This window comes from Archocentrus centrarchus, chromosome 21 (assembly GCF_007364275.1).
Source record: "Archocentrus centrarchus isolate MPI-CPG fArcCen1 chromosome 21, fArcCen1, whole genome shotgun sequence".
Lineage (NCBI taxonomy): Eukaryota > Metazoa > Chordata > Actinopteri > Cichliformes > Cichlidae > Archocentrus > Archocentrus centrarchus.
The window spans coordinates 12,872,399-12,887,947 of record NC_044366.1 but is presented as its reverse complement, the minus strand read 5'-3'; the positions used below and the strand labels follow the sequence as shown (position 1 = coordinate 12,887,947).

At 39.7% G+C, this 15,549-nt stretch overlaps 2 protein-coding genes across 2 annotated transcripts; one reads left to right on the top strand and one right to left on the bottom strand.

Annotated features, from left to right (window-relative positions):
• Window positions 1-93: 93 nt before the first annotated feature.
• LOC115800136 (uncharacterized) lies at window positions 94-8,993 on the bottom strand. The gene is given in 12 exon segments (XM_075074461.1): window positions 94-2,451; window positions 2,578-2,721; window positions 3,006-3,095; window positions 3,181-3,318; window positions 3,514-3,711; window positions 3,983-4,056; window positions 4,988-5,025; window positions 5,027-5,168; window positions 5,290-5,430; window positions 6,033-6,150; window positions 6,278-6,508; window positions 8,859-8,993. Coding segments are annotated over 11 exon segments (1,443 nt in total). The 5' UTR covers window positions 8,859-8,993; the 3' UTR covers window positions 94-2,322.
• Window positions 8,994-9,946: 953 nt separating this feature from the next.
• Window positions 9,947-13,416, top strand: c21h3orf38 (chromosome 21 C3orf38 homolog). Its single transcript, XM_030758420.1, has 4 exons — window positions 9,947-10,163; window positions 10,453-10,628; window positions 11,506-11,717; window positions 11,912-13,416. The coding sequence occupies exons 1-4, from the start codon at window positions 10,037-10,039 to the stop codon at window positions 12,276-12,278; spliced, it is 882 nt and encodes a 293-aa protein (XP_030614280.1). The 5' UTR covers window positions 9,947-10,036; the 3' UTR covers window positions 12,279-13,416.
• The last annotated feature ends 2,133 nt before the right edge of the window (window positions 13,417-15,549 follow it).

The window sequence follows — 15,549 nt, the reverse complement described above, 5'->3', positions numbered from 1 at the left end:
CTTTAAAGCTGAGGTTACAAGCAGTGAGATGGTACAGTAAATGAGAACACAAACGCACTATATGCATATAGGTCACAATTGCATATTTATTATTCAGAAATGTATTGTTTTTGTGAACTCCAAGAAAGAAGAAAAGTGTTAGAATTGCTTGATAAAAAGGTTTTTGCATCACATCTTCCTGATACGAGGTAATATTTTTTGGGGAAAAAAGTATAGAGAACATCCATAAACATTAAAATCCTTAGGTTCTATTTACTTTAGTCCACAGAGTGACTCCCACTTTTACACTCAATAATATAGTAAAGCCAAAGGTGCACTTTGTTGCTGAAGGCTTGCATTCAAAGAAAATATACTATCTATTGAATAGACTGGTGTCAAATCTGTACACAGTTGTCAGTTTCTATCAGATGTGGTTTTATACTTACTGTATTCTGATATGACGCTTTCTAAGTCCAAGTAATTCTTACAGCTACGCTCACAGACTGGGAAGATGCAGTTATGCAGAGACAGTCCAGCTACAAGCCAGCATTCAAGACTGAAGGGTATTTTAGTAGCTCATGCAGCAAATGCATTCCAGTTCTGACATGTTAATTTAACCATTTGCTTTGGTGCTGCTTGTAGGCTTGACAAAAACACAGCAGTGTGCAGAACTCAAACGCCTACACAATACTTGTTGCAAACAACTAAAAACATGCAGCATACAGTGTGATGACATCAAACAACCTGGTGTCCAAATTTGCTTTGACCTGAGATAAGAAAATCCATGACAACACTCAACACATTATATAAACTTAATGTAAGGGTATCACACTGCAAAGTGTATAATGACGCATCATACTAAAAGTTAATCCAAAAACCATCAAAAATCAGGTTAGAATATAAGTTAAACTCTAGAATGTTTTTTTTTTTTTTTTTTAAACTCATTTAGGTGGAACTTAAATGCAGCTGGATATAACTAATAATTACTAGCTGTTTCATAACGTACACTTCTAGAGACTTTTTTTCAGTTTCTGCAGTCATGCTGGAATAAAAAGCTGGATAAACGGCACATTATTCACAGACAAACAGAACAGCTACCTTATGAAAAAAAAAATACAAATATGTCTCAATAGCATTAAAAGTTGGCAATAAACATGCAAAGTGTCAGAGTGCATCCCAAACGGGTTTGGTTTTGATAAATATTTCATTTTCTTTTGAAACTGAAGAACTGTGCTAAAAACACAGTAACAGCACTTCTGCAATTTACAATGGAAGACCTGGATTAAAAAGAGGGTTAAAAAGCCACGTAGGCTAACATGCATAGAGGAAGAATAAGATTACCTATGGAGGACAGGAAGACAAACTGATCCATACATTTTAAATAAGGTCTAAGTAGTGAGCACTGCATCTGTCTGTGCATTCTTTTCAAGTGCATCAACCACACATTGTGCATCCTATGCCAACCAACTACAATAATAAATAACAGCAACACAACCAGATTTCATTTGTGCACTGAAAAAAAGCCCAGCAGTAGATAAACTGCAGACAAACTCAAAAAGGACATTTACAGAATCTTCATCTTAGCATTTCATCTTCTACAGCCACAAGCTGAGTTGTGATTGTATAATATCCACACCTATATTCAATTTCCTTTAAAAAGATAAAGCTGCAGCAGCTGATCCTTCCTTTCCCTGCAGAATGCAAAATCAACCCATTTAAATCTGTAGGTTGGAAATGCTTAAATGAAGGACCAGAGTGAAGACAGTGCAGTCCACTGCACATAAATGTGTGTGTGTTTAAGTTCAAAAGGGTTTTCATATGGCTTATAAAGGCAGTATGTTTGGATAAGCCAAGTTATCGTTGCCAACTGCTCTAATTACATGCACCACATGAATACTTCAACGAGTGTTGAACTGGCCAGAGAGGAATGGGATCATCTGACTCCTGAGTGGCTGACATGGAAAGGAGAGCCACAACAATGGTTACAGATAATGTTTAGTGTGCGTTTGATGCCTTTAATTAAGTTGCTGGAGTACACCATTTCTATGTACAAACTGCTAAGAGATGTTCTACAGACTGCTGTAGTATATACACAACATCAAAACATGGGGTGTAGGAGCTTAAAATATGACCATAAAAGTAAAATTGACAGCAATATAATATGGTGAAAATGTGCCCCTCTGCATAAAACATATGCATGGTTGGGAACCGGTGGGTTTCATTTTGTATGGACTCAGTCATCAGCCTTCTGGTTTTAAGTTGATGTAGCTCAGAAGAAAATGGACGTACACGAAGACACGTAGATGTGCACACAAGTGGGTGTTAAAGCATTTGCGTGTGTGCTCAGTGTGTGCTATTGGAGCTCCAGTCATAAGGGAGAAAGCTGACTTTGGTCTTTCCAGCAGAAAGGACACCCTGCAGGCTTGTCTTCTTCGGCGAGTCCCCCATGTGATCCAGCACCCATCTCAGCAGCTATGAGAGAGGAAGATGCAGAAGAATACAGTTCATCCATTTTTCCTACCACAAGGAAAGAAAAATAGCCAGAAAGATTCGATGCCCCTATGTAAGCACACACAAAGCTGCTGGATTTAAAAATACCTTTTCATCAGTGCCTCCAAAGTCAGCTTTGTACCACTTGAATATCTGACTGAGGCGCACTTCTTGTTTTACAGAATCTACCACACAGCCATCATCATTCTCCAGGAAAGCCTCAGCTGCTGTGCGGAGCTGGCTGTCAATATCCTGAGGTGGGTGAGCAGACCAGAATTAATTTATGACCATTCAGGTTGCCATGATTACCAGAGACATGATAAGAGACAGACTTGGGACTCAAAGAAACCTGATATGCACTCTATGGGACAATTTCACAAAGTTAATTTAGAAAACTTCAATTATAAGTTTCACAATAATGCCAATACTTCCTACTAGGACTTTAAAATACATGTTGTACACAGAATGTACAGCACTGTCTGGTCTGTTCAGCTAAGGCTTATCAGAATAAAAAAATGAAACTGAAATCCACTTACTTGTGGTGTGTATGTTTTAATAGGTGGACAGCCCTTTGCGCCACAGTTCAAGGCAAAGTGAATCAGTGGCTCAGCATCTGGAAGTGCCACCTAGTGGACAACAAGAGACATGACATTTTGTTACTCCAAAGAATACTACCATCAAGTACGTTCAGCTGCCAGAATGTGTGAATACTTGAAGTCGTGGGTCTGTTTTGGAGAAGGGCCTTCGAAGCTGTGCGACACCTTTTCTGTTCCCTCTTAGAATGCCATTCTCAATGTCCTGCAGTGTGAATACCTCTCCTCCAATCAGGTAGCTTACATAATTAAAGAACTGCAAAACAGAGAAATATATGGATTGTGGTTTTGCATCTTAAGTGAAAATACAAAAAATATTAAATGACATAACTATTTATTCATATGGTTAAATGTGCATACACAACAACTGAATGCAATTCAATATTTCACCATGCCTTATTGATATTATATATGGGGTTTAGGGGGGAACATTCTAGCTGTATGGTCCTACTCTGTATCTTTGCCACATGTTGGTGGGGGCCCCCAGGCGTAGATACCCATGTATGACTAAGGCATTGTAGAGGTTGATGAAGAAGGCCAGCTTCTCCTCACGGCTGAGCGACAGCAGCTCCACCCTCTGCAGCTGAATGGCTAGCTCACAGTAACGCTCAAAAGCAGGGTTCACTGACATACCTTTATAGTCCACAGACTGTGAGAGCAGGGATACAAAGTACACACACTTAATTTTGCCATTTCTACACGGACAAAGTAACAGAATAAAATACTGCCAAAATATCTGAATGAATGTCTATTTTGAATGTAGGTCATAAAAAGCTTCACAGTGGAAAAATACAGAGTAAACATGCTCGTATTAATTTTCTCTGTTTACAAAAGTGAAACTTCATATGAGTGCACAGCTTGCTCAGTGAAATAGTACACACACAAATGCACAAATGGGTAAGCATCAGTGAGAATATTACCTTGCCATCGGCAGAGAGATGCTCCGAGAACAATTTGAGAATCATCTCCCGTAAAAGCAAAGAGAGCTGAGCAGCTGGCAGGAAGACAAAGAGAGAGACAGAGAGGGAAAAACATCAAATAAAAATCAACACAGTTCAGAGCCAAATTACAAAACATTACATATGAGCTTATTGGGCGCTATAGCAAAACAAGTAAGTAGCTGTGTAAAATCAAGCTTGCGTGGTGTGATTGTTGGTTAGGTTTTACAGGTATAAACACACCAACAAAGTCAGGCACTATGTCTCACCACCACCACCGCCGCCGCAGGAGTAAAAGAATATCTGACAGGAAATTAAAACAAACCAAGTATTAATTTGACACAAGCCCACAGCAAAGCAGGAAATGGTTCTGAAACAAGGCTTGGATGATATACTAGCAAATAGCTGACATTTAACAACCCTGAGACAGTCGTAGGATACAAGTTTTAATCATACAAACAAAATGTTTTCATGCAAACGTGTGTGAACTCCAATCAGGGGTTATTTGCAGGCTGATACGTTTTACCAAAATGTTTTTTTTTTTTTGCTAATTATTATTATTATTATTATAGAGCATAATCTCTGACCAATTTTTGCTTCTTTATTCAGTTAACATCTCCTAAGTTATCCTCATTCACTGATGAAGATCATGAATTGAAATAAAAAAGCTCTGCAAAAAGTTTCTCTTTTTTTAATACTGCATGGTTTTTCAAGGCAAAGAATGCACTCACACCGGCAGTGCAAGTTATTAATGAAATGAATGATATTTTTATCTGATGCACCTTTAACCCCTACAACTTCAGCTCTTAATGTCACAAACTTCACTGACATACTGTAATACAGAAACCCAAGCAAACCCAAAAGGATCATATGCCAAGCTAGCAGCCAAGAAAGGGAATTGGTTTGTAGAGTGCTGCAGGACACGACTCAATGTGAACCTGAAAAGCGATGTGTGTACACTCCAAGCCTGATCTGGTCCTGACCTACCCTGCATGAGACTGCAGGTTGCAGTCTGTCCTGCGCCGAGGGTCATCCTCGAGTAGCCTATACAGTCCAACCATGGTGTCTTTTCCTTTGCCAAAATTGCTATTGTGCTGCTCACAGCCATGCACTTTGATCATGTATTTCTTCAACAATACCTGCCCAGTATTACAGGCTGCAGCCCTGGCTAGTATACACATAGCCACAATCAAGTTTTGACAGAACTGAATTTGACTGTATGCTGTAAGAATAAGGGCGCTTAGAAAGTTCCATGAGATTTCCTCTACATCATTGACAGCCTTACTTACCCATGCCCTTCTCTTTTTGCAGCCAGCCAACCAGCTGACTGCTTAAGAAGCTCTTTTGGTGTAAAGTCAATCCCCTCCAATGAGTCCCAATCATGAGGTTTTCTACCAGGTCTGCCAACTCATCTCTCTCACACATAAATTCTATAAGCATGGAATTTCCAGGCCACTCATGTGCAGATATAAACATGTTCACACTTATACAAAAGAATTTGGTACACTATATAATTCTGAATATGTGCAAACGCATGTCTGGTGCCTCCAATCTCATTGTACATCATGTATAATGACAATAAAGGCATTCTATTCTATTAGCTGGGTAAACCTATGGCTTCTTTTACTCCACTGTTTAAAAAAAATGCTTTGACGTACTGTGAGGCAGCCCAGCGCTGCTAGATTTATGCGGAGTTTCCTGTATCACCTGTCCATGTTTGTATTTGGAGCAGTAGAGGAGCATGGATGTAAGATTGTCCACATCAGCCAACACTATTTCATAACCACTCTTTGGTCTCGGCTCACCTTCAACCAACAACGAATATGCAAAACCAGACAGACTGCCTTTGGCCCATGCTTGCCTTTGATACTCTGTTACTTGAAAGTTGGGCAGTTAATATATCAAAACAAAAAGCACTGTACAAATCTATTTCAGAACAGCATAAGATGTGCATTAAAAGCATTTTTGACTGTAAAGGAAAGGAAAGTAGTAATCTTAAGAATGCAAAAACTCTTAACAATAAATTCCTAACCTCCCTCGGTCTCTCCAGCTGCATCTTCTGATTGACTCTGCTCTGGCAGCGGTGGAGCATCTCCTGAAAGGGGCTCTTCCTTCACCAGACTTACGAGCCTCCGAAGTTCTTCAGGTGACTGAGAAGATGACAGTAGCAGTTGAAATTAGTGCTTTCTCTCCCTCTTTTTTTGACAAAGCTTGTCCCTCTTAGTTCAGTGGTCATTGAGGAAGTGGTATCTTCAGAAATGTTTTCCTCCTCCTCACCAGTTTCTGTAGGTCGTCGTTACCCCCAACATGGACACTGTTAAAGAAGATCTGAGGGACTGTGCTGTGTCCTGTCAGCTCCTTCACCCTCGCTCTCAGCTCCGAATGACTACTGAGGTCCACATCATATACTGGCACCCCCAAGAGTCTGAGGGTGGCCTTAGCCTGCATGCAGTGTGGGCAACCCTGGATGGAATACACAGTTACCCGCCCTGGAGCACTGTCTCCCATCTGAAACAATAATTGAAAACCAAGAAAGACGCATGTGTATTATTATAAAAATGTGTGCAAAAACAGTTTATTCGTAAGTAGAAACCTTATCCAAAATGAAGCACATTTTTGGCCTTCTCAATCCATACAATATATCATAAAATCCTTGAAATAACATGATTTAGTTTCAAGCTCCGTGTGTATGCGCACAGATAGCCAGTGTATACTGTTTAAATATAGACTCTCAACATAGGTATGAATATTATGGTAATTTGGGGATTTTAATGATTTCTTTGAACTGTTCTTTTCTGGGGTAGAATAATTTTACAGAATACATCTTTAATGACTTAAAAAACAAACAAAAAAACAAGAATTGGGTGAAAAATTTTGAATTTATTTTGAATTTTCTTCAATCCACACAGGATTAAAACCATACATACAGGCTTAAATATATGCATACAACACCACTAGTCTTCAGTTAAATGTCCCTTACCAAACTGCATCCAGAATAGACACCTTTGGTAACTTCTGGCTGGATATTTGACCTCTTCTTGGCAGAATTGGTAGAGTTCATTTAAACTGGTTGGTTTCCTGCATGGACACAGCTTTGAAGCATAGTCAACAAAGGTTTAATAAAGTTGAGGTCAGGGCTTTGGGAAGGCCATTACAGAAACTTAATGTTAGCGTGCTTTATCCATTCCAAACCAGTTCTATATTTGTATATTTGGGATCATTGCCCTGTTTGAACACATAATTGTATTCAAGTTTCAACCATCTCGCTACTGACTTGAGGTGAAGTTGGTAGTTCTCCTTTATTATTTCCATCCACTTTGTGCAATGCACCGGTGAGGACCACAAAGCCTGACATCGTCGAGCTTGAAGGTTCTGGAGCAGGGACTTCATTCTTGGTCAGGACCCTCTCAGTCAATGATGATGTAAAACTGGCTTCAATGTGGATAATGGTGCTGCTGTTTCAGCAGTTTCCAGTTCATGCCAGGCTTAAGTCTTGGTGGTTCCTGGGTTGTCCCTAAACATCCTAACCAACTTCCTCTCATCTGAGGGTGACAGTTTGGGTCTCCTTCCAGACATTGGCAAAGTGGCGACACATCCAAATTACTTGTATTTACATACAACAGTTTGAACTGTACCCTGGTACCCTGCATCTCGCCCAATTCAATTCAGTTCAATTTTATTTATTTAGCACCAAATCACAACCTCAAGGTATCCCATTGTTCTGAGTATTGGTCAGTCCAGTTAGTGCTGTCAAACAAATCTTTTTTTTTATTTTGCCAAAGAGAAACTACTATTTGTCCTGGATCTTGTCAAGGTAAAAGACACTGGAGGATCTTCAGCACCACTTATTAAAATATTTAAGCGAGTGTATGTATATATTTTGAATATATGTACTTTTGATCCTGCGTAGATTAGAAAAGAAAATTAAAAAATAAATTCAAAATGTATCTAATTCTTGTTGTTTGAAGTCATTAAAGATGTATTCTGTACAACCATTCCACCCCAGACAAATAACAGCTCAAAGAAATCATTAAAAGCCCAAAATTACCATGACATTCATAACCATGATTAGTGTCTGTAAACTTCTGACCACAACTGTATGTAGATACAGGTTTATGTGACAATAGTATAATTTACTTACCTCAGTAGTTTAGTGTGATGATCTCCTGCCCAGTTGAGGGAATCACCCACTAATTATAAAACCCTTCATCCTCTACAAAAGTGACTGTAAGGAACTAGTTTGGATATATGGGAAGCCACTGACAGTTTCCTCCTCCTGCTCATTTGTTAATATTTCCTTGTGTTGAAAGCAGGCCAGTGTGATGTGCATGTCCTGTGAAATATATATCTATTTTTTGCAATGACACAGTTCCCCAAATCCCTCTGACAGCTTTAGGTTTGTAGAAGATCAATATTTGTCTATGTTACCCAGCTCCTAGGTAAAAACCAACACCAAATACGGGTCAATATGCAAGGCTTTGTTTCTGTTTCATTGCACTTACACATTTCAAATTTCCAGGAATTTAAGCTCTCCAGAAGCACCTCCAGGTCTAATCACATTACCACGCTCATACACTTGGATTATATTTCAAGAAAAGTGCCAAACTGTAATTTGTTTTTATGGAATATGACTAAAGATAAACCGTGAATATCAACCAGAGGTTGAATGTAAATGCTGACAGATGGTAAAATAATATTAGATATTCCCCAAAATGTTCCTGTAAGTGAACAACAGTTTAGCTAAGAAAACTAAAAAAGAATGACTAAATGTTTCAGCTGCACTGCATTAACAGCATACTAGCTAAGCTAAATGAATAACAAGCTGAGGGTACATTAGCAAATAAAAACAAAACGTTACCTTTCGGCCTCCCTTACTTAACAGCACAATATTAAACTGCACAACGTATCCTCTTAGCACCGTTAATTAAAGCATTTTAATAAGACAGCGTAACGCCGGCCAATCGGGCTGACCAGCTGTCCCGTCCGCGCATCGCTACCGCGCAGGCCAGCTGATAGCTGTTTGTCTTATGATGCCTTCGGGTGCTCACCGTACACTTAAAATTCCGATTATTTATTATAGTATGCATCGAAATTTCAGTTATCATTATAGATGACAAACTTTATGTTATCGTTTGCTATGACAGCAGAATATAACCTCTGTAACCTAAATTACGCCTCTAATAACTCCAAGAAAAACGTAACACCGCCCCCCCCCAAAAATAAAATAAATTAAAAAAATAAATAAAATAAAAAATAAAATTGAAAGATCATGTAATGTGAAGAAGACAAAAAATTCTGTTTACACTGTGAATTAATAAGTAAGTTCAGCAATAGCCTGATTTCTGCCAGTGTGCTGAATTTCAACCAGCCGATAATCTCATTCTAAAGCAATGAGGACAAAGAGGGAAGCCTCAACTCTATACGATTATTATATGATTGTTTGCCCCAAAAAACATTAAAATACTGGTTTATGGAAAACTGAATGATGTGAAAATTTGAAATCTTTTTTGAAACATGTCTCAAATGTGGAGATGTAGTGGTGGATAGATGAAGGAAGAAACCTAAGTCTTAAACATAAAATCCTATTATAGTGAGAAAACGAAGTGATTCACTTAAGATTCACATATTTTCTACAACCCTAAATGCAGCGAAAACCCTTCTGTGCGACATTCGTTTTCATCCGGCGATCGAATATTCCCAAGAAATTCCGGTGAAATCACATATGGTTAACTACAAAAAAAAAGAGTCGTTATGTAATTGCAACGCATAAATATTTGAAACATTATCAACTTATTTGTATATATAGATTAAAAATAGGATGACAAATTGCGCACATAAGAAGCTCTCGGTAGCTTTTTGTTGACAACACTTTATAAGTTATCTGCCGTCCGAGTTACCACGAATGCATCAGAAGTAGTACCATAGCAACCAGTGTTTTGAGCGGATCCTGTTCCCACTGCTGTTTGTTTCCGTACGGAACGATTTCTGGCAGGACTCGCAGGGACGAAAGCGCTCCACTATTTTTGTTATGCAACAATGTCAGGACTGTCAGAAACAGAGCGTGCTGGGTTTACAAAGATACTGAGCTTAATAACAACAAGCGACCTATTGTCACTCAGTGATACGGTAACAAATAAGGTGATAGTCGTGGAAAACGTTACGGGTAAGGCTTTTATTCAAGTTCAGATAGCCAAGAGGAAGTCAGTTAATTTAAGATGCCGAAGTCTTTACTCAGCGAGTCATAAAATGGCCTTAAAATATTTGTGTCATACTTTAACCTGTGTGTGTGTGTGTGTGTGTGTGTGTGTGTGTGGGGGGGGGGGGGGGGGGGGGGGGGGGGGGGGGGTGGTAAGATAAATAAACTACTTTAATGCAAACTTCTGGTGTTATCGCTCTGCCGGATAATTACATGATTAGCTTATCTTGCACTTTCTGTTCATCTGTCACTGTAGAGGCTCAACAAACAATCCTTTCCTTCACTAAAAATGCCGAGGAGCTCCTGAGAAGAAAGAAGGTTCACCGTGACCTTATATTCAAGTACCTGGCCACCGAAGGTGTGGCGATGCCGCCGAACAGCGAGAAACACACGCTGGTAAAGAGGACGCTGGAGCTGTGGTCATCTGTACAGGTAAGGCAAGATATGAGAGAAACAGCAGCCACTTCCGCGAGTAAATGTAAATGTTTTATTCAAAGCAGTGAACGAGGCCTACATCAATCGATCCTAATGTGGGGCCGATGCATCATTTATTTGGGATAGCTTTGTTTACAAGATTACAAGGGGAAGACAAGACACCGATATCACATCAACAGCGTATGTGCGGAAAGAAAGGTTTTTAATTTTTACAGACGTATAATGCAGGATGATATAATTGGGATTATTCACACAGTGTCATCACACACATTTTCCACCATATAATGAATATCAGGTGATTTCGTGCTGTGAAAAAGTAATTGCCCCCCAAACCTGAAAACTGGTTGTGCCACTCTTGGCAGTAAAACAAGCATTTGTGATAACTGGCAATGAATCTTTCACATTTCTGTGGAGGACTTTTGGCCCACTCTTGTTTGCAGAATTGTTTAAATTCATCCACATTGGAGGATCTTTGAGACTGAATGACATGTCTAAGGTCATGCCAAAACAGCTCAGTCAGATTCAGGTAGGTTTAGATAGCTCCTCTCCCTTTTATAAATTTCATTTATCATTTTAAAACTGCATTTGGTATTTACTCTGGTTATCTTTCGTGAATATTAAAATTTGTTTGATGGTCTGAAACATCTAAGTGTGACACATGTACAAGCAGCACTGTATGTTGATACTAGAATTTTTTATTTCCCAAAATTCAGGATCAACACCAGCTCTAAAATCAAGACTTGGTTAGGCTTTATATTTTAGATCAGTAACCCACCTACTCCTGTTTGAGCAAAGAAGTGACCTTTCAGTTAATGTGGCGGTAATTCTCTGACACTGAAGATCATCTGTGGCAAAAACCTCTCATTTCTTTAAGGCGGTGGAAGACGAAAACCCTCAAGGAGATGCGGATTCTGATTCCTCAGATGTGAAGTGTGGGATGGGCTTTGACCCGCTGGTCCTCGGCCAGCAGTTCTGTCAGTGGTTCTTCCAGCTGTTGAACAGCCAAAACCTCTCACTTGGCCAACAGCCTCAAGATTGGGGACCGCAACATTTTTGGCCAGATGTCACGTTACGCCTCCTCTCCAAGTAAGAATGTTGTTAATAGCGTGAGTAAAAGAGCATTTAAATAATACTGATGTTGTCATAGCGTGGTTTGTAACATTATTCAGATTCATTTTCTGCTTTGGGCAGGATATTTGTTCTGATTTTCTTCTTACAAAATGTCTAGAAGAGGGAAAATCAACCCCAAAACACTGATAACAGAGTTGTGTCTTTCGCAGAGCTGGCAGTGAACAGATGGAGGAGTTTCTGGGTGCTGAGCTGGTTAGTCTTCGTCTCTTGGCCCTGACGAGGGAAGAGCGCCTCCTCTTCAGTCCCAATCTGGAGCCCCACGGCCTCAAAGCCTTGACCTCTCCCCATGGTTTGGTTTTGGTGGCTGTGGCTGGGACTATCCACAGAGACGCAGCCTGCCTGGGGATCTTTGAACAAATATTTGGCCTTATCCGCTCCCCTCTGCAGAACAACAGCTGGAAGATAAAGTTTGTCAACCTGAAAGTCAGAGGGCAGGATGCTCTTGGCGGGACAGATGTGGCAGCGCCTGCTTTGACCTACAATTCCAGTGAACTGCAGCTTCTGTGTAGCCGATGACAGTCAAGATACAGTTTTTTTTCCTTTTACATTTTTTTTATCCAAAGGTGGTTTGAGTGAGCATGCTTAACACATTAAATTATATTTCTGGGCATTTGGGGCCACAAATTGGATCTAGTAACTTTTCTAACTTATGTTAGCAGTCATGTGAAAATGTAAAGGTAGGTGCAAACTGTTGCATTTTAATTTCATTTAAACTGTGGTGCTGCTTTAAATATACTGTACCTTGTTGCAAAGCATGTAGTGCTTTGGCAGTCTGTGCCTTATGTAAAATGTACATATGTAGAAAACCCAATTAGAAGGCATGCTGGTAATACTTTTACACTTGTGCTGTAATGAGAATTACAGTACCGCTCAAAAACTCATTTAGAATTTTTTCATTTTATCTCAACTGTAAAAATAAAAATAAATATTGTAAATGACAGTGATTTTTAATTGAATATCTTCATACAGAGCAGCCCATGCTACGCAGACAAAATAAAATACTTCATGTAACCGAGTGTACTACTTCCCTCACAGAACACAACAAACTGGCACAACAGTTTTTAAACTTGGGTTACGCGACACTGTGCCAGCAGATGGCTGCAGAAAACGGGCACCTTTATGCCTATGCAGATATTTTATTAAAGTCATTCATGATTCCCTTAATCAGTGTCATTTACAACATTTCTGAATAATTGACAGTTATTTTAAAATGATGAATGTGTTTTGTTTAAAAAAGGAGTTGAGTGACATAAGTGGCAAACCTTTGAGATGTAACATAGGCCGTTACCTGCAAAGAAATACCATCTGTCTTTATGTGACACTACAAAGTCGAGTGATGTGCTTTCGTGGGATGAGTTAAAGTTCGCCCGTAATGTTTACAGTTAAATCCGATTAGCAGCCTGTCAGAAATGCCAACAAAGTAACTTAATTCATGCAAAGGTCTGAGGCGAGTATGTCTAATATTTAGACAGATGTGTATCTAAAAATGTTCTTACTGGCACCACAGCTTTAAGCCAGTTTGTTATTGTTCATTGCCAGGTGTTGAGTTGTTTAATTAAATGGCTGGGAGTCAGAGATAGGAAAGCACTGCTGTAAAACTGACTCTCCTTAATGAGCTGAATTACAAGTCTAATTTGTGCGTTTTAATTTTGTTGTTTTAGTTATCTCTGGGTACAGACAATTATACTACCACTTCTGCTTCTTTGGGGGGGGGTGTCACCTAAAGCGAATCATCTGCTTCCATCTCACCCTGCCCTTAACATCCTCCTGTGTTGCAGTAACCCTCTGCATGTCCTCCTTCGCTACATCTGCAAATCTTCTCTGTGGTCGTCCTCTTTTCCTCCTGCCTGCAGCTCCGTATTCAACATCCTTTGTCCAGTATATCCACCCTCCCTCTTCTGCATGTGTCCAAACCATCTCAGCATTGCCTCTAACTTTGTCTCCAAACAGCTCAACCTGAGCCGTCTCTGATATACGCATCTCTAATCTTGTCCATCCTGGTCACAACCTTAACAAAAAACCCTTCAACTCTGCCACCTTTCAGTGTAATGCAAATACTGTGGAATCACTCGTAGAGGTACTGGTTTAGTGGAAATACATGCTCATCCTGTGATTCCCTGCATTTGTTTAGAAAAGCTGGCTCTGTGGCATTTTAAATTGTAACCAAACAGTGCAGCTGTGGGCAAAATAACAACAGACTGTGGTTTTTAATTTAATCTATTTTTTTCCTGTATTCCCTTTTGTCTCGGAACTGCATAATTCTGCACAAAATTTGCTTGATGAATGTAAGACTAATTTAGCCCAAGCGAAACCACAACAATGCCAGTCAAACAGAGCTTTGATTTACTCTAGTTCATCATAGAGTCCAGATGCTGTGCTGTCCCATGACACGTTAACTGTTGCCCCTTTTTGTGATTTACACTCCTATAATGCCAGCAGAGGGCAAGCAGTTCAATCTAGTTTTATTTATCTAGCATTTATCTCATAAGACACTTGAATATTAGAGAGCGAACCCTATTGATCAGACGATCCCCCGTGAGCAAGCACTTGGCGGCAGTGGGAAAGAAGGCCCTGTTTAAAGAAAGAGACCTCTGGCAGAGGTTTTAGGGAGGGGCAGTCATCTGATGTGGAGAGAACAGGAGAGCGTAGGGAGACCCTGAGCAACACATTAAGCATCGGAGAGAGCACACAAAATTTAACAGCACGCAGTAGTAGGATATGAATGCATCAGGAGTCAAAAGAGGGGAATTGAGCATTGATGCAACCATATATGCTTCCTCTGTCAGCTAGCCAGAGCCGGCTATCATAGAGCATATTGTAGCCTGGCATTTCTGCTAGTGGCTCTTAACTTTTAACCCTAAAAATGATATTTTGAATATCTCTGACAGGGTTGATATGTTATTTTGTGTAAGGGATTAGTCTCTATACATGTAGCCATTTTCATACCCTTTAGGGAGGTTTCATTGCACACAAGCTGCCACACCACACTGGCAGCATTTTACTGGCTGGTCAGACATCTCATATAAAAATACATATTTACTAGCTGTGGTCAGGAAGAAAAGAAAACTCAGTGGTACTAGGCTTACTTTTTATTGGCCAAAATGGCATATGATGTATAATTTCATCTAGATCCGGTCCAGACAGCTGAGATTCTCAATACTGCTGTATGGAATGAAGACAGCTTCTCCACACAGGTCTGAGAGCAAGCCACAGCATTCAGACTCACCTGCTCTGATATCAAATGTGAGTAAAATGCCTCAGTTACACATGCTATATATTGTACATGTGACCTGTATCAGGACACTAAAATTCAGTCACGTTACTTTGCTTTTATACCCGGTATTGAAATGTGCTCTCGGTATCAGTTGTGCCTGCAATTTGTTCTATAAATAGTTGGCCAAAGCTTGTCAATATTCATGGTATAAACTGGGTCACATCTTAATATCTGATGTAAGTTGGGCATATGAAGGGAGCATCCCAGCCTCTTCATTAACAGAACCTCAATGTACACCAACACATGAGCAACATCCATTCATGCCTTTTTTTCCTTTTACCCATATTTCAGCCAAACAGTAAATTAAAAAAAAAAAAAAAAAAAAAGTGACTCCTTATTAGTAAAATGGATCTGTTTTTTCCGTTGATTCTACTGCGTCACTCTAGTGAGGACATGTGGGGTCTAGTGGGGTGCAGATATGCCAGCATGACTCTGTGGCTTTGGTGGGAAATGTTACATGTGGGAAATTATTCTTGGCAGCCTTTTTCAAAGGCCCCTGGAATACTTAATATC

What these genes read in the sequence shown, in the direction of transcription:
- c21h3orf38 (XM_030758420.1), top strand. Translation starts at nt 10,037, where the DNA reads ATGTCAGGACTGTCAGAAACAGAGCGTGCTGGGTTTACAAAGATACTG. An exon ending in AGTCGTGGAAAACGTTACGG is followed by an intron (nt 10,164 to 10,452) that starts GTAAGGCTTTTA and finishes CTGTCACTGTAG; the next exon opens with AGGCTCAACAAACAATCCTT. An exon ending in ACGTTACGCCTCCTCTCCAA is followed by an intron (nt 11,718 to 11,911) that starts GTAAGAATGTTG and finishes TGTCTTTCGCAG; the next exon opens with AGCTGGCAGTGAACAGATGG.